At 45.6% G+C, this 21,469-nt stretch overlaps 2 protein-coding genes and 1 long non-coding RNA gene across 3 annotated transcripts in view; 1 reads left to right on the plus strand and 2 right to left on the minus strand.

The window, feature by feature from the left end:
* The window catches only part of Anne (polyamine-transporting ATPase anne boleyn), a 21,095-nt gene extending 15,251 nt beyond the window's left edge, over nucleotides 1-5,844 (minus strand). The window contains exon 1 of the mRNA XM_076437190.1: nucleotides 5,702-5,844. Within this exon, the coding sequence (XP_076293305.1) occupies nucleotides 5,702-5,753 (52 nt within the window). The 5' untranslated portion in view covers nucleotides 5,754-5,844. The remainder of the gene's footprint in view (nucleotides 1-5,701) is intronic.
* Nucleotides 1-8,211, plus strand: part of LOC143215242 (uncharacterized) — a 12,509-nt gene extending 4,298 nt beyond the window's left edge. The window contains exon 8 of the long non-coding RNA XR_013010333.1: nucleotides 3-8,211. This is a non-coding gene — a long non-coding RNA (uncharacterized LOC143215242). The remainder of the gene's footprint in view (nucleotides 1-2) is intronic.
* LOC143215239 (uncharacterized) lies at nucleotides 7,925-21,469 on the minus strand. Its single transcript, XM_076437196.1, has 4 exons — nucleotides 21,328-21,469; nucleotides 10,512-10,597; nucleotides 10,057-10,281; nucleotides 7,925-9,306 (listed from the first exon to the last, which is right to left on the minus strand). Exons 2-4 carry the CDS (start codon nucleotides 10,590-10,592, stop codon nucleotides 8,659-8,661), a joined length of 954 nt encoding a protein of 317 aa, XP_076293311.1. The 5' UTR covers nucleotides 10,593-10,597; nucleotides 21,328-21,469; the 3' UTR covers nucleotides 7,925-8,658.

Here is a 21,469-nt window from a genome sequence, read left to right on the forward strand (position 1 = left end):
AGCGGAGTTAATCAAGCGTTTTCTGTTGCGGATCAGAGAACTGTGGCAGTTATTCGCCCTTGCAACAATTACGGACCTCGGTGAGCGGCAAAACCATTTTTATATTTATTCAAGAAAGTTACAGAAATATTATATATTGTAAATATCAATATATTGTAAGAATTAATTGATCGCGAGATACGTATTCGCCGCCTCGCTCGGTTATCGTGCACTTATGGCAGAGATAATTGTTGTCAATTTAATTGTTTCTTATCGGCTCGACCATAGTCGAATTCTTTCGGACGCTTAGAAGAAGTTATTCAAGGACATCCGAGTCTCGGCTAACTTGGTCGATATGTATAAATATTATGCGTTTGTCCGCAACCACCGTTATGTAAGATCAGTATACCGCACGTTTTCGTGGCGTCTCGTGAACATAAACTTGCCTATGAGCCGACACATACCGAGAAATTGTAAACGTGTTCGTGTCTGTACGCTGTCTTTATCTTTGTTTAATGTCATTGCGACGTTTCAATGAGCGCAACTCGAGTATTCGATCGAGGCTCGTTGTGTTGCTCGTATTGTAACCCGACACTGGGGATCAATTAACGCTTCGAACACTATGACACGCTGATAATTATGTCGGTTTTCTCTGGGACTCCGTCTAGAAGGCTGACCTTGTCCGGCATCGATTTACTATCGTTATCTTATCATTTTTGCACGAGTTACATTGTAGATCTTCGTACGAAATTTCTGAGAATCTGCGGATAATTACAATTCATTAACATCGATCTAAATGTACACAGACTGATGATAGTGTTTAAGAATAATCGCTCATCAATTCATTTCTCACGTTCGTATTTTAGAAACGCATATCAATACGCAAAAATTTCGAGAACACCGCGTCGTGCTTTTTCGAAACGAATTTCTCCGAAACCGGGTGAACGTTGTCTTGTGTTTTCGCTTTATTTTCTCACGAAGATTTACCCGATCCATTGTGTGCACTTAAGTGAGATAAAAGGGGGATTTCCCTAAGGTGTCCGTGTGTGTGATCACGTATTTCCTCACGTCGAGATATCGATATTTCAGATCGACCGATACGAGAGACAAAAGCTGACGATTCCATCAACGTAGGTGTTGCTACATTGTCTTTTCAATATATTGAAACGCGACCTCCGTTGAAAAGCACTTCGGAGCAAATTTAAGGACAAGTTTCGGTATTTAGAAATGGCAGACCACGAAGATGATGGATGTCGCGAATTCGCGAACGTCCGCGGCCCGGAACACAGACGAAACGCGACCTCCATGCTATTTTCGCGCGGCGTGGCGCGTCGGCCGATTCGATGAAAATCGTCTCGTATTCTACTTACTCCCCGGCTCTGTGACTCGCTCCCTGCATTTAGAACGTTTGAACTTTTCGGGTCTATAATAGTCCAGTGACGAGGTCGCAGCGTTTCATTGGTGTCATCGTTTCCGGGATCGGAGTATTAGTAACTCGTGTTTTACGCTCAATGATTCAGCGAACGCGAAACTGCGTACAGCCTCCCTTCCCCATCTTGTTTATCTGGTCGAATAGTCAACAATATTTGCATCCGAAATTGTTCACGATGTTGCACATCTTCCATCTGGTTGTCCTAAAAATATACAAGGTATTCGTACACCTTTAAAAGGCGAATAACTTTTCCAAAAATCGACCCAACAGCTCGAGTTTTTTCAGATGTAAATCATTTTGTTTTAGATTTTTATTGGTCGCGAAGGAAAAAGTGAAGGACACGATTTTTAAATCCTTTATCTGGGCCTGTAATCAAAATTTCAAACATGTATTTTGTAAATCTAAGGAAGTTGTACACACGTGTACAATGTTTCGAAAAGTCATCCGTTTTAAAAAGATGTACGAGAACTTTGTACACCCAAGTGTCGAATTCACTGAAAATCCAAGGTTCCTCGAAATCCCGTTCTAAATTTAGTTTCGCGAGGTTCTCAGTAATTACACCGTATAATCGCCGATGAATCATCAACGTTAGCTTCTGAAATTGTCCACGGAATTGCAAACTTCTCGTCGCTCCACCCGTAAAAGGAAATATCTTTCGTTCCTGCAGAATGCAGGATTTTTTCCTCGTTTTTATCGATTATATCGGAAAGTTATAAAAAAAGTTGAAAGACAGTTCTCGCCGTTATTCTCATTTGAATAATGATGTAACAGCTTTCATAACGGATCTAAAAAAGTTGCAAGGCCGTTCGGGGATCGTTGAAAAAAGTGTTGTTCAAGCTCGAGAAAGGTGTTAACGTTTAATAATAAGATACTAAATCACGATAAAAGGCAATCTGAAGTCGGGAGATTAGATTTAACTGGTAAATCAAAAGTGATAAAGTTCATCCTCGAAAGAAGGCTCTGAAGACGGCAAAACTGGATGGGAAACTTATCGGGAGAAGTTAATACATTATTTTCGACTTGTTGAAGTTGTTCAACAATTAACAAATTTTTATTCTGGATAAAATTCGACAATAACGCAACGTCAGTCAAAATGTACATAATGCAAGATTGATAATTGTGTTGCATTTTGGGCTGGAGATCTCTCGATCTCTCGGATCGTTGATTGACTCGAGAATCCACAGAGGAGATAAGCGATTCGTGTTCGGGACCGCGTGGGCGTTATGGTATCAAACGAAGGAAAACTACTTGATCAATGAAAGATTGGTTTCACACTGCGTAACCCCTGGGGTTATCTCGAGTCGGAACTCCTTGTGCTTCGTACATCCCGGTACGTACAGAGTCCGTCGATATTAAATAATGACAGACAGAGAGACAAAGTGGTGATAGACAAAATTGCGACGCCACTAATTGTGCGTTCTAATTACGCCTTTCCAAAACTAAAAACCTTCCAGACAACAATACGAGCAGCATCGATACTCGATGAATCGTTAATATTCAAGCCGTTGTAACTTTGTAGAAAAAAATCGCACGGGAGCAAACCCAGACTCATTTTGAAGCTTGAAGTCTCTACTTTCATATCCCCTAAGTCTCTTTTCGCTAAAAAATTTTTGCACGGCGTAGTGGACAGATTAGTAAATTCATTAAATATTTAAATCTCTAGGCCCTCCAGTTTTCCAATATTTAGTATTTTCTCTGCAATTCCGACAACTTGAAAATTTTCTAACAAATTCTTGTCAGGTTGTGTAGCAATCTAATTGCTCTAACTTCCCACAAAATTTCAAATAGTACGATCCAACATTTAAAGAGTTATTGTCTTCTTAAGAGCGTCCGAATAATTCGCTTTCGAAAATCTAATCGAGGAAGGCTTGCTATCTGAAGCGGTTCATTCAGATGTCTCGATAACGGCAGCCAAGTACACACGCTATTTATACCGGATCAACTCGACCGATAAAACGGAGTACATGGAAACGGACTGGCGGGTTTGTTTCCACTGATGTCGGTGAGCGTCATCGTTTCTCTGCGGTAGAAAACGTTAAGGAAAACTTTCCTTGTTTCCTGGACAGTCCAATAAGTGACCACTGCCGTCTGCGATCAGACAGGATGGCTGATCCGTGCTGATTCTTACTTGCGTCAGTAGTTTAGTGGATTCGCCTCGACAAAGTTCGAGGCTGCTGAAAGTTGTTCTAAGTTTGGACATGAGAGTACATGTTAGTTTGATGGACAGTGGTTAGTTCATTCGTTGAGTGTTACCGTCCGACGATAATCGAATGTTGGTAATTTCCAGCGTTTTGTGAAGAGAAACTCGTATTTTTATTGCTGCTTTGTTCATTGTCTCTATGCATTCAATCGTGCATTACATTTGAATCTCCTTAATTCGAATACACTTTTGTCTCTTTCCAGCAAGATTCACCCGAGGTAGTTGATTTTTAATTCGACCACGTCCTCGCGAAGAGTTTTTCATTTGTTCAAGCGTTTTTCTTAGATGCGAATGCGCGCCGCTTTACGGAGATAGATTTTCGAAGAAATTCACGGGCCGTTTGCTCGTCGTCCGTCGTTTTTCGTCAGCTGTCGCCGACGATCGAAGCCTTGGACTTCGATCAGTCGAATTCACGAACGGCAGCTGTTCAAAATGAATTCGTTCTTGTGATCGATGGGGCCCGCTCGAATTCTCGATCCTGCCCTCGCGTAAACGAATGCATTAGGTGGGCCAATTAACGCGTGGACTGACAATGTCAAGCCGACGTTGTGGACTTCGATTATTCACAATGATGTTGGTCAGAATTTTTTGTTGCTTGTTTCATTCGTAATTTTAATTCGAATTTTTCCCCGACGCAAGTTGTAATGGTCTTTCACAGGATTGAAAAGAACCACGCAACACAATAGCAATTTGAAAAGATCGAGGACTCGATACGAGGCATTTAAAGCTTCAAGGATCTTCGTCGAATGAACACTGTTTACGAAGCAAGTGACCAAACAGTTTTTCAATGATAATACGCGCGTTTATTATTCTTACATCATAGCTCGGTTACACAGTCGAAACTGGCGGAGTTAGTGTGAATAATTATTTTTGTTCAACAACGACGATCGTCGTTATTACCACGTAATAACACTGTTTTAGCAATATCGATAAGTTTGCGTAATGATATGAGCAAATAGCTGTCGGAAAATTATAAGCTGACGACTTCGTAGCAGCGAGGTAAACGATAGATGTTATGAAATAACAATATTATATAAACGCCGAAGAGACGTTTGAATGTGATCTACGTCATAGATCATTCACCCAGATCGCTTCGTTGATCCTGGGTTCACAAGCTGAAATTTTATAATATATTTTTAACATTCGAAGATTCCCTGCAGTCTATTTAAAGCTAAAAGGTTGTTCACTTGACAAATATATAACTGTAATCCGATTTCAATCCTTTTTTAAACTTCTTAAAGGTCGGCTTATTGACTTTACAGTCGCATTTCTATTTCTATGGATGAACAAATCGATTTCACCTTGTTCTCAAGCTTTCTATTGACTTAACAGGTCACGTTTTTACTCTTATCTCTTCACGAGCTCGATTTGAACCCTTCTTTAGTTTCTCCGAGGCTGCTTTTATCGATTTAACAAACAGGTTTGCAGTTGGATTTCCACTCTTCTTTATTCTCTGAAATTGACTTTGTTCATCCTATTTTTCTTTCATCACCACATTTCTATGAACCTACAGATCGATTACTATCTAAGCTTTTTGATTGACTTAACAAGCACATTTCTATATCCGTCGACCTTCCAGACAATTTCAACTCCCCCTCTCCTTTCGGTTTCTCCGGAGCTGATTTTATTGGCTTAACGCGCACATTTCTAATTCCATCGATTTAGAGATCGATGACAATCCGTTCGTTGTCTTTGTAGGCTAATTTTATTGACTTCGCGATCACAGCTCTATTTGTACCGATTTCAATTCTGTTTATGCTTTTGATGGTCCATTCATAAAAAAAGTGATTCTGATTTAAAATGTGTGTGATCAGTAGACTGCGGATTTTATGCATTTATGACAAAAATGGGTACACGCAATTTAAAACAGTGGAGGTATTAAAAAGAATAAAGGCCACCAGTGTATTAGTTTTACCTTACCAAGATAATTAAAAGAAGAGTGAAATTTTTATTTGGCTCCTGTGTCTTGCAATCAATGTAAACATTTTTTATTTTGCATAAAGATCCGCAGTGTAGTGATCAGTTATGCTCGTAACAGTATCTACCATCTTCTATCTACCATTCCCTACGTCAAAGCAACATAGTCCTACCGTTCACGACGTTAAACGCCGGCTCATAGGGCTCCTGATCCAGGCTATCCATGGTCACCGGTGTCGTTCGTGGTTCGCCGATCGTTCTGTGCGATTAGGTGTGCGCGAACGACCCGGGGTACCCCGGGCATCGCGGTTCACCGTATCCTCGTGAGGTTTGTCCGTTTCTCCCGGTGATTCTCAACGTCGTCGAGCCGATGACAGCATTTCCCGGGGCCGTTCTCCGGGTTTGTTTTTTCGTGCGACACGTAGCAAAATCAACCGGGACGCGCAACGAAGCGCCGAGCAACACTGCCGGTTGCTAGTTGCTCGCCCCGTTACCGAGCCGCGTAATATCGCTTTCGTACCGCCGATCCGCTCAGACCCGAGTCGCTGATTGGCCCGGGCCGGCTCTTATCAGCCACGATTCCTCGGATAGACCTCTTCCGAACCGTCACGTCGACCCCGCTTCGTCTACCGATCTCTCGACGCGCGGAGACGCTCTGCGACGCTCTTCCTAGACAGAAATTGCAGCTTTTAGTGTGTATTTTATTTAATTTTATCTGAAAATCACTGTTCTTGCCGGGGCGCGACGTGTGAACGAATACGAAAGCGATCATGTAAATAAGATCCGCGCGATCGAAAATCCGCGTGTTTCTTTCTGTGCGAGGAGTTTGATTTGTCCTAGTGAATATCGTTGAAAGAATGGAGGAGGACGACGAACACGAGGCTCGTGTGTTTCTGGGAAAAGAGTATCGGCTCCGCAGGTTCGGCGAAGTAAATTGGCCGGAGGATTCCTATCTGGGAAGCCGGATACGCGGCCGTCCGATTCACAATAGATCGAATAATTGCCTGCGCCGTATCTCGAGACCAAGATAATTGGCTATTTAGTTAATAAGTGATCACGGGTCAGCGAGTACATAGGCAACATAGTTCGTGGATTATCAGAATCGACGCGGACAATGAAACGGCCGAGCTAATCTCTTGATAGGATTCTACCTCGAGGACTATAGTCGATATAGCACAAGCTTACCTTGCGAAACATACACAGACACCTCGTGCGATAATCGATTAGCCTGGAGATTCTCCCGTTTCCGACTACTTCAAACAAATCGACTCTAATCTGCAGATATCCTGGAAAAAGTGGCCCGGTGCTGGTCGGACGTGCTGCTTATCTGAAATCGTAATTATACGGTGTAGAACGAGCTATCTGGCACAGCTTCAGATCTAATTATTCTTCACGGAAATTGTTGAGGTTGGCGAAGTAAAACTCATTTACTTTTACGCAGCTTCCGCGAGCGCGAAAATACATAGACCAACACGGATGGTTCTAAGTGATGCTGTTACCTTCGCTTTTCCCTTCGCGTTTTTGCCGAAGGAGAAAGTCCCAGCTCCCTGCAGATCCTCGCGTTTTCTCCTCGGACTGCACCCGATTGGTTTATTTGCATTCCGACTACATCTACGGCACGGTTCCCGGTTGACGAATGTGCCCCGCCATTCCTTTCTCTTTTTCGAGCTCGCTTTAACAGAAAATCGGCGTGACTAATCGCGCGCGACCGTCATCCGACCACTAGCGATCCTCCGTTTGTCGCGTGGATTATTTAATAATCGCCGATAAACATGAGCATCCGATAGAGTGAAAGGGATCCGCGGTTCACGGACATCCAGCACGATAGTGCACGACTTGATCATCGAATAGTTTTATTTCTTGAGCGATACTCTTCTACACGTGAGACGCAATTAAACGGTAGTCGAGCATGATTTATTAAGAGCAGCGTATCTAATCTCTGACAAAGCCATATTCTTTTTTGATCGAGTGCGCTTCTTCCTGGGATCGCGTGAATACTCGCTTGTTTATCAATTTTCGTGTAGAATTAATCGTGTCGCTGTTGATGTTTGTCGAGTGTCGCGAAGTTTCGCAATCAGCGCTGCTGCGCTCCCGGATTAGGCTTCGATACGCTCTACCGGAAGTTTTCGATGATTTTTGGAGGGTCTTGCGGAGGATCTTAGGATTTCGGAGATTTAGTCGAGAGATTTTGCGATTTTAATCATAGGCCCACCTAGAAAACTTGTAAAATGCAACTTTCAGTGTTTTCTCTACATTTCCGACCAGCTGCAATTTTTGGAAAAATATCTCTTCACATTAAACTAACTGCTGTAACTTCTCAAAAGAGTTCAAATCGTATACTACAGCATTAAACAGGTTATTGATCCTGTTTACAACACAGACAGAAAGAAATTGGATATCGTGCCGACTTTTCCTTTATTCTCTGCGAGACAATGGATACAGTTGTATACTTCTCAAAGCAGTCAACAAGATAAAAAAAGAAGGTGAACGCCCTTCGGACGTCCTCTAATAAAATTGCGAGAGTTAAGGGATCGGGGTAATTACGAACGAACGAATCTTCCTTTATTAAACGCGCTAGTACGTTAAATAGTTAATCAATAATATTAATAATAATAATAATAATAATTAAATATATATTAAAATTTCATCTCTCTCTCTCTCCCTCTCTCTCTCTCTCTCTCTCTCTTTCAATAACTCTCAGCGTCCAATCCAAGCGAATTCGATCGTACAGTTTTCCATCGTTGCTCTCCACCACGATAAAAACAATTCTTCCAAAATACAGTAGGACCTCGATTGACCGGATCCCGATTATAAAGAAATATGCGTTCAAATATGGTTGTATCATGAAGGGAAATAAATTTTCAAAAATAAAAAATTTATTTTGGAATATAATGTACATTTTAATTATGTTCCTCGGGCCTTAATTTTTCCGGGCTGTTTATCTCCCGGTTATTCGAGGTCCTACTGTAAAACAATACCATAGAAAGCATGATCGTTTACTAAAGTGACAAAATAGAAAACAATGAGACCGCGGACTGGACTAGGCTGAATTAACGATCCTAAACGATACAAGAAAACGATCCTAACACGTGGTGCACAACGATCCAAGCCGATGACGTTTCCAATCAGCTCAGAAGTCCTTCTTCTTATCCTTGTCCACCAGGACGTTGTCGTGGTAGCTGATCTCTTGTCCAGGGACTGCTGGATGAAGATAATGCGGTTCTACATCGATCTTCTCTTTCACATCCGAGTCTAACACCATCGAATGATGAGGTCCTCGATGTAAGACCGTCGTCGTCGAATGATGTTGCTGTTGTTGTTGCTGCTGTTGCTGCTGCTGTTGTTTCCCAGTCGATTGATGCTGATGTTGATGTTGATGCGAGTGCTGCAAGAACTCCTTCAACTGCTCCAAGTCAATATCCTCCCCATACTTTGGGAACAAGTCCTTCAGCAATAAATCTGTACTCGTTTCATCCGACTTCTCAGAGTCCTTCAATTGTTTGTAGAACTGCAGGAAACGCTCGTCAGCCTTCACACCGTCCCTCGTCGTGTTCTTCGAGGCGTTCAGATTAGGGTTTAATAGAAGATCAGGTGTCTCGTGGACTATATTCACGTTTTTGTCCAGGTTCTCCTCGGTTAGGGATTGCAGGAGGGTGTTGTAGTCTGGTTTGATTCGGGATGTCTCCATGCAGGAGCTGCAGGAACAGTTCGTGATGATCTGGACCTTCTTCTGCATCGTTATGGGGTTGTTGTCTTCGTCCTTGCAGTCCAGAGTCACCTGGAACGATGAAGACGTGTGTGAGTAGTGTAGTGAGAATAAGAAAATCTTTAATAAGATCAGGATTTGGTCGGATTAGAAAGGATCTGACTGAAGGGACAGGTAAGGGTACGGTTATAGTGGAGCTATAAATTATGTAATTTATTAGTGTCACGCTTCGATTGTACCTTATTTTAATATCAATCCTCATTTATCATAAGACAATAATATTTGTAAGCATTTTATGGAAGAATGACGAGGTCGGTGGCCCTGAAAACTTAATACATAGTAAGAAAATATTAAAAAATAAAATCGATAACATTTTGTACGCATTACGTTAATAATATTAAATAATGATAAAACTTTCCCCTATGCAATTTAAAGAGACAGAAGAAAAATGGTGTTATCTTTACCTTTTACGAAGAACGTTTGTTCAAATCTCTGAGATTCGAAAAATATAATAAATTTGTACAAATTTATTCTGGACAAAATATCCATTTTTACGTATTGCAATCTGATTGGGAAAGGATACCGCAGTAACAGATACATTTACCCTAAATAAGAAAATCTCTAACAGAACGAGGATTTGTTCAGATTAGAAAGTGAGAGCGAAGGGACAGGTAAGTGACGGGACAGGAGAGAACGGCAGGTAACAGGTACAATGGGAAATGGGAGATAGCGTTATCAAATATTTTCGTGGTAGCTAAACAGGTTTAAACGGTGGACACGAGGGTGTGACAGGGTGGTTGTGTCGTCCGCTCGTTAATTTACCGTATGCCAGACGCTGTCGAGGGGCTGACACGAGTCGCAGTATGGTCTGATGAGGTCGCCGGGCGCGGACGGTTCGCTATGGGGCACCATGTACGAGAAACAAGCGCCGACGCACACATTGTTGTCCAGCTCCTTCGAGGAACACTGAGGCCATGTGACTACCTGCTTGATGGGGGTTGTCTTGCACCAGCTGTGCTTGTCGGGATAGAGCACTATGTTGTGGACCTTGAAACGAACCGTCATGTTAAGTGTCATCCCCCATTAAGGGGTCTAGGACGTGGCTAGCCGACAACCTGTACAAAAGCGTGAGCTTCAGGAACACCTTTTTCTGGAGAAATCTTTCTTTCTCAAACAAATACTCTGTAATCACTGTTCCTGCAGATTGTTAACTAGACACGGTCCTTTCTTCGAGGGAGCGAAAGAATAAAATATATCGGAGGAGATGATCGATAAACCTTGTGTTCTCGGTGCGCGAGAAGAAGGGTCGACTGGACGAGCAGCAGGATCGCCACCGTCAGATGACACGTCGATCCCATGATCCCTGAAACAATGCAAAGAGAGAGAGAGGGTATCCGAAGCTTTCCAACTGATCGACGGGTCGCTGTGAAATAGTTGCCAGGTAAGAAAACGTCCGCGGGACCGAAAACTTTCTCCGCGGTTGAAACCGCGGGGTCGGAGAACGAGCCCACCATGGAATTTCGCGATTGCAATTCCGAGGCGAGGCGTGTTGCGTGCACGTGTGCAAAGTCGACGGCCTCTTGGTCCCCTCCCCGGATGAATGAAAGTCGCAATAGCGACTGGCTTGTCGCGCTGCTACGCGTGCTGTTGCGATTCGCGTGAAAATTTTACGCGATTTCAATCGATCAATGAATTCGACGAAAATTCAAAGAGCCGCGCGCATGTGTCCAATTCTACTTGCGCGCAATTATAATGTACTGTGTCCAAAAGATATGTGCGCAATGCGGTTGCGGCCAAGGTGGCCTCAACTAATAAATGTATGTTTATGAATTCTTCTGACGGATCCGTCAAATGTACCGAGACTGATCAATGTTCGAAGTGTTGAAGGAAATGGTTTATCCATCAGAAGAATTCGTAAACATAGATTTGATACTTCAGATCAAGCGTGTTAACCCGAAATTAATTGTAACCTGGTCGCAATTCCACCTGTGCGCAATAAATATGTGTCGAATTCTATTTAGCCTGAATTTGGGCGCCTCCCCATAGCGATCCCCATGGACGCCGAGGTCCCCGGTTCGACGACCGACTGAAATTACGTCACCGGGATTTGTCGTGGTGCCGTTTCTGTAGGCTCTTCCTTTTTTCGTCGCGTTCGTCGCGTGAATTTAGTTTAAAGCGAGAGCCCGCCGCACACCGGTGCGCGCGCATAGGGGGCTCGTAAACGCGACGGGGCCCGGTCCCAGAGAACACGGGGTTAATAGAGGGGGGCCGGGAAGATGTTGGGCAGGGGAGAGAAGGGAGGGGGCCCGGTATCGGTGCTTCATTCATAAATCGTCAGGCCGATTCCTCGATTCCGCCGACGACGAGGAGCCGGGGATATGCTCGAGTTTTAAAGTCGCCGAGATTCCGAGATAACGGAATTCCCCGCCGCCCCTCGGGATCACCGGGAAACAGGAGACTTTCTCGTGGATGTCCCGACCATAAATACCGGCGGATTTAGGGTACGAGGCTTGAATACGCGATGCACCTTCTTCCGGCGATGCGTCAGGCTTCCCTCGTGCCGACACGAACACGACGACGGAAAAACGACGCTGCCGGCTTGTTGCTTTCGGAACGATCGCTGTTGCGCCGCGAATAAATTATGGTCGCCGCTGCAGATTTTTCGGAAATCGCTTTCCGAGAGAGAGTTCAGGCGATTTCTGCTTCCTTCGAGGGTTTTCATGGGGATCGAAGGAGATTTTTCTAATAATAGAGCCCTCTTGTCTACCAGTCCTCTTCGCAAGAGAAACAAAAAGAAAAGGAACCTTCGAAAACATCCTCAAATCTTTATCTCTCCGCCAGAAACAAAAAAGGAGAACCCGTAAAACCATTCGAAAGAAAAAGGAAGAATCCCCACCAATTACCCGGCAACCACCAGTCGCCATCGCTTCCTCGATCAGTACATACATCAGTCTCCCGCTATCGATCCTTTTGTCTCTACTTTCCCGAGGCGATCGGTAATGAAGCAATAATTCGGTATAGAGGGAACGAGCCCTCGAAGAAGCTGCGGAAGAGGAATTAACGAGAGACAGAGAAAACGAGGCCCGGCAAAATAAAGAACGGAGCACAAGTTAGGAGACGAGGTGCCGGGGTTGGTCGGATCGATGGCGACGGAGAAAAAAGCGTCAATCTCATCGTACGATCTTTCTTGATCCTTCGGGACGATCACCGTCGAACAAGTGGCAGGCACGACAAGGTAAAAGGATGTGCAGGTTCCAATTACGAGGCGCACCGGCCGTTTTTTCGTCTCGGCGAAAGCCCATCGGATGGATCCGTTTCTCTGCTCTCTCTCTCTCTCGACTCTCCCTCTATCCGTCTCTCTCTTTTCTGTATGTGTGCGTGGACCCGTTTCGTGCATCCTCCGTTTTCAGCCCTTCAGGAATTCACTTTGTCGTTGGACTCGCGAGTTGGATTCCTGACAACAGAAGGAATCTCGTCCCTCCCCGGACAATTGGTCCCCGGTATTTCCAAGGAGAGGATCAACTTTTCGTTCCCCTCCGATGCATTTCAATTCCACGATTCCTCCCCCTTTCGTCGTCGTCGTCCTTCTCCTTCCTTCCTCCCTTTCTCCTTCGAACCTTCTTCAACGGTTCCACCAGCCTTTTCTTCGACTGTTCCATCCCGCGCCACTTCGTTCGTGGAACCTTTTTCTTCTCCGCGTCTTGGCTACCCGTTCTACTTTATTCTCACGCGGCCTTCTTTCTCGGCTACACGCCTCGTCCCCGCATCTCTTCGTCCTGACGTTTCTTATTCCGACTTCCAAGAAGCACGGAAGCCGCCGCGACCACGAAACCCGATCACGGATCGAGAGGATCGGGGATACATCCCCTTGATAACCGAGATGATAGCGAGGGACCCAGCCTCCCGTAAGGGATGCCGCATTTGCTCAGGGAAAAGGAGTGCTTCCACTGAGATGCTGAAAGGACAAGTTGTGTTTCACGAACGACGATCTTACATTCAGACGACGAATAAATACTTGCTTTAAATGAAGTTCGTTCTTTAAATGAAGTTGTGTTTCGCGAAAAAGGATTTTCCATTCACAGGAAGAATAAATGGATGCTTTAAATGAAGTTTATTCGGTTTGTTTAACGCGTGTCCGATATTTGTTGAAAGAACTGAAGTCGTGTTTCACGAAGAAGGATTTTACAGTCACAAGAGGAATAAATAAATGCTTCAAATGAAGTTCGTTCGGTTTGTTTGAGGCGTGTTCGAGATCTGTGTAGATTGTGAAGATGCCAGAGGATCGTGGCTCGGACAGCCCGGATGAAGTGGTACTTGTAAGTCGTGAAACTCATCCGGATTAAGTACGTCCCTGTAGTGTCCTACTCGGTCATTCAAATCTCCGCTCGTGGAAATGAGATGGGCGGCCGCCGTGCCGCGCCGGGTCCGTATAACCGCACACACCTCCCCTTCGTCGGCACGTACAGGGTGATTCAACAAGAATCAGCTGAGAGCTCTAATTTGCTGACTATCGTGTGTTTAGGCTAATTTGCGGCGGGTGCAAGAAGCTATTAGTTTACGTCAACGGTTCTCTGACACGTATCCCCGTTCACTGACGAAACTCACACGGAATATCGACGCTTCTCTACATCGATTTCTCAATTCCATCGTACACAAGGACTTCCACTTTCAAAATAATATCACAGCCTAACCTGTTGCCGTATTTTAACGAGTCATGAAGATTTTAAACGAGGTCTAACAGATATGAATGTTACGCGTTTCTTTTTAAATGTAATAAAATTCGATTCTCGCTTGTAATCAATATTTAAACATTCAAATAAAGGTAGGTGAGTCAACGATGAAATCTAAAAGTGGAGGTAGAAATTATAAATGACAGTTTTCACGAGTATTAAGAAATTTTCAAATTTTAGGGATGTAGACTATGAAACTATTGATGACACACTTTCCCTACAAAATCAATTGGGTTGTCCCAAAAGTTCGTTTCGTCTTCTATTAATGTCCACAATGGAGATTGTTTGTATATGCTCGCGTTAGGTGTTGGGCCTTGACGAGAGCGGTGAAATAATTGGCGACGAAGCGGCACAGAATGAATGAAATGAAATGAGCCATACAGCAACGCCGCCGCTCGTCGCTGTGTAATCACGGCCTTAATCGTTGTGCCAGATGAATACGGCCCTGGCGGGGTCGCAGCCAGAAGTCCAAAGCTCTTTGTTGCTGCGCCACCTTCTCTTCTCGCCTCTGGGTCCGTGTCGGTGGCGTGGAGGACCTCCGGTCCACCTCCTTCTCTGCCTTCTTCCTCTCAGTCCCGTTCCTTCGATTTGCTCGTGTCGTCGAGGGCACGAGGAACGAAGAGGGACCGATGGGGCCCAGGAACCAACGAGAGAAAGGTGGAGCGAGAGAAAGAGAATCTTCTAGGGAGAAAGAGAGGGGCCCGATCACGAAAGAATGAAAGAGGAGAAAGAGAAAGAGAAAGAGAGGAGGTGGTAGCCTTTAGCGAGCGAGACGGGAGAGGGTCCTGCGCCCAGCCGCGAGATTAATTTGATTTTCAACCAAATTTGACGCGCCCTCGGGCCTAGGCGGGCCGGCACAAAGGGCGCCGCGGATCTGTGCACGCCACGGACCCCTTGGGCCCGTTGGTCTCGCTTCAACGTCGCCCATCCCGCGGGACCCATTTAAAAAGCACCGGGGATTAAATCGGTCCTCGTCGAGCTTAACACCTCGACAGATGAAGAGGAGAGAAGAGGAGGAGGAGGAGGAGGAGGTGTGTTTGGTGGGGCCCTAACACACGAGACCCCGCGGACGTGGGGCCTCACGGTTCCAGGAAGCGACTAATAGGAATTCATATTTCACCCGGACTTTCCACCCGGACTCGCGCCGGTCCGGAAGAAGAATTATCGTTTGGCGAAACTGGACGAGTGAAGAACGCAGCCGGAGAGTCAACGCGAAAGCGGACCAACGGGCCCCGTGATTTAGGGGGCCCGCCGACTGGACGGTGCCAGCCTCTCTCCTCCTCCTCCTCCCCTCTCTCCTCTGCGCTGCTCCTCTCTGATCAATTAGGCGGCAGGAAAATGATTTAACGATCCAATAGCTGAGACGACTCTGCCAGAGGAGATTCCTCGGTGATTAAACCCGGTATTGGCTGCGAGCTGATGAATAATGGCGGGATGGGTTTTAGCTCGTTATGGTGAGGGCAGGGCTTCTAGCTGCCTGATCTCGATGTGCTAGGTACTCTCGTGATTAGACTGCGGGTCTTTATGCGTTTATGGCTTGTGAAAATTTTCAGAAAATGAGGGAATATTAAATTCGGCGGAATTTGGGAAGATTTTGATTCGGTTTCGATCTACGAAGGCTGTTCCTGTTAAAAGTAGGATTTTATTTCATGAGTCTTTCTTAAACTTTGTCAATAAAAATTGTCTACTCGTGATCTAGTACGTTTCAACCACACGACGGACAATTGTATCGAGAAACGTGAAGAATAAATTGCAATTCGAAACAGTAGAAAAATCGAAGGAATCGTAATGAGGAAGAAGCAGGATCCCATCGGACCAGAGTTCGTACGGCCCTGACGCCCCGGGTACATGAGATACTTTCATGATCTCTTTGCCGGCGTACTTAGACGTCAGACAAAGGGAAGAAAAGGAATACGAGAGGAGGAAGAGAAGAAGAAGAAAGGCTAGATGGTTCGAGGCTGTTCGACCAATGGAAGAACCGTCGCTTCGGCGAATAGGTACAGGTTCGAGCACGTGGTACTCGCCGTTCTGTACTAGTTTCTCCTCGCTCGATCACCTTCGCCGAGGTTTATCTACGCGTAACCATATCTGGATAGAATCGTCCGTCGTACGCTGCAACCGCCGCAGCTATCATTCTTTTTTCGAATTCCTTTCCGGCCGAACGAGTCCAAACACTCGGACGTACTTCTCACACAGAGAAACCATTACTTTAACACTACTTCTAGCAAATCTGTCCAAAGTCAAAGTAATGCATTGAATGAAATAAAAATGGAAATATTAAGATTTATGATGCTGAGGCTATGAACACAGCGATTATAGATCCTGTGGGATTTTATATTCTAGCATTTTTTGAGAACTTTCAGAAGCCATAATAAAAATGTTCTGCATTAATTGTGGGAAGCAGGAATAAAATAAAAATTGATTTCATCCCTCGATGACTTTGTTAGATAAAATCAACGTTACGATGATTTCAAATTTCTCTAATCTATTACTGTTTCATGTTTCACACAATGAATAATTTCAATTATCAATGTTATTCAAAATATTATTCAACTAAAGGTAATCTCAATTATGGTTGAAAATGCCGATCGTTTTATCATTACGTATTAAATATTGGTTGTTGCAAAAGAAACGTGCTCCGGCACTTTATAAAGAAAGTACTACTATACAGATCTTTAAACTACGGTAAAGAATTTGTAACTTTTTTATTAATACGTCTCTCGGAAAAAGTGATGGTAGCCCCTCTGAAATCCCCCGTTAGGCGTCCCGACGCCGAGTGGAAGGCCGGTGCCGTCGCGTCGGCTAGGTGGCCCGATCATTGGTCCCAGATTAGAGGATAATTCCGTGCGCGCAATACGTTCGCCCCGTTTTAATGAGAAATCCCTATCTCCCGATTTGGTCTAGCCCAATTTCGCATTTTGCGACCGTCCTTCGTTCGTCTTTTTTTCGCAATACGGTGCCGTGGCCGAACTAATAGGGGGCCCCGCAGGGTGAGGGTCCGTTCCAAAGAGGAAGAAAAATCGAATAAAAGAACCAGCACACACACTCGCGGTGGTAGAACGCGCCTTGAAAGAGTAAGAGAATCGAGTTGGGCCTTATACTATAGTGAGAGGAGGAAAAAGCAAGATAGAAAACGACGGATCCCGAAGAAGGAGCCCCGAAGACCAGATACAGAGCGGAGACAGAGAGAGAGAGGAAAGGCGACCTAAAGGGGGGAACGAAGCAAGAAGAAGAGGAAGAAGACGACCGTAAAAAAAAAGGAGTTTGCCAACAGCACCGGAGGATGCCCCGAAAACACGCTGGACGTGTGGCGCCATCTCGGCTCCTTTTTTTTCTTCCTCCTTCGCCGCCACTCTCCGCACACCCCCCAGGTACTTGTTCCTCGTGCTTTTGTTACTTCGCCCATACTAATTCTTCGCGAGGCTGCACGGCGTGTCCCAAGGGTGGGGAGAGAGGCCCGCCGGGCCCTGATAGTGGTGGGGGACACGGGCCCCGGACACACACCGGGCCCCCGTGCACCGGCCAGTGTCGGATTAAGCTGCTTTCGCACCCTCTTCGCTCCTCGATTAGATCGCAATTTTAAGCCCGCCGAAATTTCGACGCCCCTCCCCCCCTCTCTCTCTCTCACTCACTCCTCGCACGGCGCAACACCCCCAACGTTTTCCGCTCGATCATCCTCGTGCTGCCCGAGAGAGATTAGGGGTCCTCGAACCCCGACGTCGATGATACTAATTTCTACGACGCGCCGTTTCTTCGCTTCCTACTCGGCGCGGGGGTCTTGGTGAAAGTACGATGTAAGAGTCGATGTAAGAAGAGCGTGCGCTGCGTTCTGTGAAATTTCTTGTCTGTCGGCGGAGTTGAAAGGATCGAGCACCGAGTAAGGATGGTAGTTTCCTTCGGGGGTCGAAGATTTTGAAGCTTCGATTTCAGAAACTTCGAAGGTGACGAGTAGACTGCGGATCTTTATGCATTTATGCTTTCAAAAAATTTTCTGTAAATGCTAGGAAATTCCACTGAATTTAGCACGATTTTTATTTCAGATCTACAAAGACTACTACCACTGAAAATAACATTTCTCATGATTCCACTTTCTTAAATTGCATAAACATCCGCAGTCTAGTGAAGATTCTTCTCTCGTAGAATCCGAGAGAACCAATTAACTGAAATCGACTACTGTTTCATATCACGTTCATAAAAATACTGGGAGGATAAAATACAAAATCGTGGGGACGTTGGAAGAGTTTGAGAAAATTGAAAAAAGAACAGAATTGTTATTAGATCATTTTTTTGAACCAACAGTGAAAATGTTAATGATAAACAATTCCCTAGGAGAAGAGGGGTTCCTTTTCTAGAAGAACACGGTGGGATGCAATATTGCAAAGCACCGTAGCGTGTCAGAGTATCCGTACTCGTCTGGCCGCTTCGAGGATGTTATTTCAGGAAGCCGATACGCGTCGGCCAGAAATCATTTTCCATCGAGCCCGGTTCTCCCTCTCCGAGGATCCTTCTCGGAGGAAGGGGGGGCTAGCTGGTGTGTGCACCGCTTTAAAGAGTCGTTCGCCGGTGTGGCGACCGCGGTGAGAGAGCCGCGGACCACATACCTGCAAACGAACGTTCTTAAAAGGGAGGGCAGAGCCCAAGAACAGGTCGTTAAAATGTAATGACATTGTTGTTTTTAATGCTCGCCTCTTTAAAACGGGCCCTTTCGTCTTCCTCGAGCCTGGGCCCGCTACTTCGGGCTCCGCGGCAGCTCGCAACAAAAAAGAAAAAAAAGAACATAGAGCAAGAAGAAGCGAAACGGAGAAAAAGAGAAGTGAAATGAAATTAACCGCGAGAGTTCTGGCTGGCCCGTTAGATCTGATTTTCACCAACGTTTTAAGGAACTTTCCTGTCGGTTCTGGATCACCGTAGATCCTGAAGGAGCAAGATATCCCTGAAGGGAACAAGCTTTCGGTGTCTGTTTTATCTCGACCGATTTCACGGTGGGTATCGGTCGCTAGGTGTTCGAAGGTGCCAGCAATTTGTACTTGGCTGGTTTAATGATCTTTTCTGGTAACCGATAACCCGTTACCTGGCGAGATGACACGGCGGTTTCGACCCCATGGGCACACGGTGTCCAATGTCACGGACCCCCTCGTAGCCGTATCCCCGCCTTCTGATTTTTCATAGTTTACCACCGGTGACCACACACCGGCGGCACCCTGAGTGGACAACGTGTCAAAATTTCGTCGGTTTCCTCGTTTTATCCCCACGCGCCGTCGTCTCCGCCGAACGACTTAATGAGAGGTTGAAGACACCAATTAAACCCGGACGTATTATTGTCCATTTTCTGCGGCCCAATTACTCGGGAGGCGCGAACACGGCCGCATTAGCCGCGCCGAAGCTCGGCCGAGGCCTGGCTACCTGCAGCTTCGAAAAAGAAGCGCACCGTAAGATGTAATTAACTGCAGACCACTCCTCGGGGAACGAGACCGGTTAATGATATTACGGGATGTTTGCGGGATGATGTGATACGGTCAACAATGCTCTCGATCCACGGCCGGATCGACTCTTCCGTTGGAGCCGCTTCTTCGCGTTCGCCTCCAATGAAGACACGTGACGTCTGAAGTAAGACGTTATTAAAACGTCTCGAGAAAGACGCGTGTTTAAGATGTCTTTAAGATGGATAAAGTAAGACATCTTTAAAACGTCTCGAAAAATAGGTGTTTAAAACATCTCGATAAAGCCGTCTTTAAAACTACTAAAATGAGACGTTGTTTCAAAACAATGTTTGTTCGAACAATGTTTTTTAATGTGTCCCGGGGCGTTTTCGGGCAGCCTCTGTATAATCAGCAGTTTGGCCGAGGTTTGACGGCTCGGCTAACGGTACAGCGTCGCAGGGTGAACCTTCGAGTCACTCAGGTTCGTTTTATTCGATCGAATTGGGCCCAGGAGGATGAGACACGGTTGCGAGAGATTTCGCGTGATATTTTCGAGATTAGCCAATTAAGCGCACAGTGGCGAGTCGAGTCGGTCGCGAAAGGTCTTCATTAGAAAGGACCCGATGCCGAGAGCTCTTGCTACCGCGCAACCGTTCCGCAGAGCTCGGAAGTTCCGTTCCCTGTGTGTTGCTGTTGGTCTAAGAAGAGCTATCATTAACTCGAGAATAGGGTCCCGGGGTATTAGGATTAGTGGGCAAAACGTTTCGGGATAGGGTGCTTCTGGACTATTTAGTCGAGAAAGGTCCGACGGCCGTGTCCCTTTGGCCACGGTCTCACCACTCTATAGGAAGCCTGTGATCAGGGAGTGCTTGCTTTTCAGCTGGTGTTAAGTTTGCACCGATACCAGTTGGACCACCGGTTGCATCCTACAGATGATGTGTCTCTTTCAGGTTTGTCTGTTAACCCTTTTTCGAGGAGAATAATGCTTTTGGCGCGGACGAAAATGATTATTCTGTTAAATTCGAGCCACTTAACCCCTTGCACTACAATTTATCTTCCGATCGCAGTGATTCGAATTTGTTAGAAGAACGAGGATCATATTTATCGCGCGCCTATGCATTCTCCAATGGCTCTGTGAGAAGTACAGGCTAGGCAGCCATTTTGAAACTAGTGGAATATGACAGTGTGCAGCTCCGAAAGAGGCTGTATCATTCCTGTTTACAAAGAACTCTCTTGTTAATTTAAACACGGATGCATTTAATGCAATGCAGTATGAAGATTTAAAGCTATGCACTTGATATGTTATATCCTGCTGTACCTACACTACTAATGTACAACTGTAAAATGTCATGTCAACCTGATCTACATATATGAAACCGTATGTTAATGCTGATGTAAAGCTTTATAACCTTTTATGGGAAGTTCCACTTCAGCTTTAAGTAGAAAAGAAAAATCTAGTCATAATTGTGCTGCGTATACACAGTGATAGGGGATTGTCTTCTATCAACCTGTATCAACTTGCCCGGTCTCCCTACCCTAATAATAACAACTCGGTCACAATCCACCTCAAATCTAACAGATCCATTTCCACCCACCGAATTCGCAAACAGCCTAAAGCCAACGATCAAGCCTCGCCTAATTTCCCAGAACCTTTCCACTCGATGGAAAGTTCGCCGTCGGATCGCAGACCTCGCCCAACAATTTCACGGGAGAGCGATCTCCAAACTCTCTCGGTCCCATCGAAGAACCATAATCCCGAACCCGGCTCTCCGTGAACGTTAAAATCCGTGTGCGTATCGGTACCGCGATCGGTTCTCGGTGAACGGTGGAGTCTGCGGTCTCGGCGTAAGTATCGCGTTGCTGGCAACTCTGGCAACGATCTCGAGCGCTCGTCGCCAGCGCGCACACACAGCCTTGGCTTTTCTGAAGAGACTGTCACTCACCTCGGTGTACGTCAGCGACGTTGCGAACTACGACGCACCACTGTTATACGACGACGGCGACGAAGGACGAAGGACCACGCCGTAGAAACGATCTCCTCTGTTCGGTAAGAAGAGGAACCCGAAGGGGGACACGTTTTCCGTG

The sequence above is a fragment of the Lasioglossum baleicum genome, chromosome 13 (genome assembly GCF_051020765.1).
Source record: "Lasioglossum baleicum chromosome 13, iyLasBale1, whole genome shotgun sequence".
NCBI classification, from domain to species: Eukaryota; Metazoa; Arthropoda; class Insecta; order Hymenoptera; family Halictidae; genus Lasioglossum; species Lasioglossum baleicum.

Bases quoted from the DNA above. Each gene is read 5' to 3' on its own strand.
- LOC143215239 (XM_076437196.1), bottom strand. From the start codon at position 10,592: ATGGGATCGACGTGTCATCTGACGGTGGCGATCCTGCTGCTCGTCCAG. The intron at 10,282-10,511 runs GTTTATCGATCA...GTTCGTTTCAAG, and splicing joins TCGCGCACCGAGAACACAAG to GTCCACAACATAGTGCTCTA. The intron at 9,307-10,056 runs GTAAATTAACGA...TCATCGTTCCAG, and splicing joins TCGACAGCGTCTGGCATACG to GTGACTCTGGACTGCAAGGA.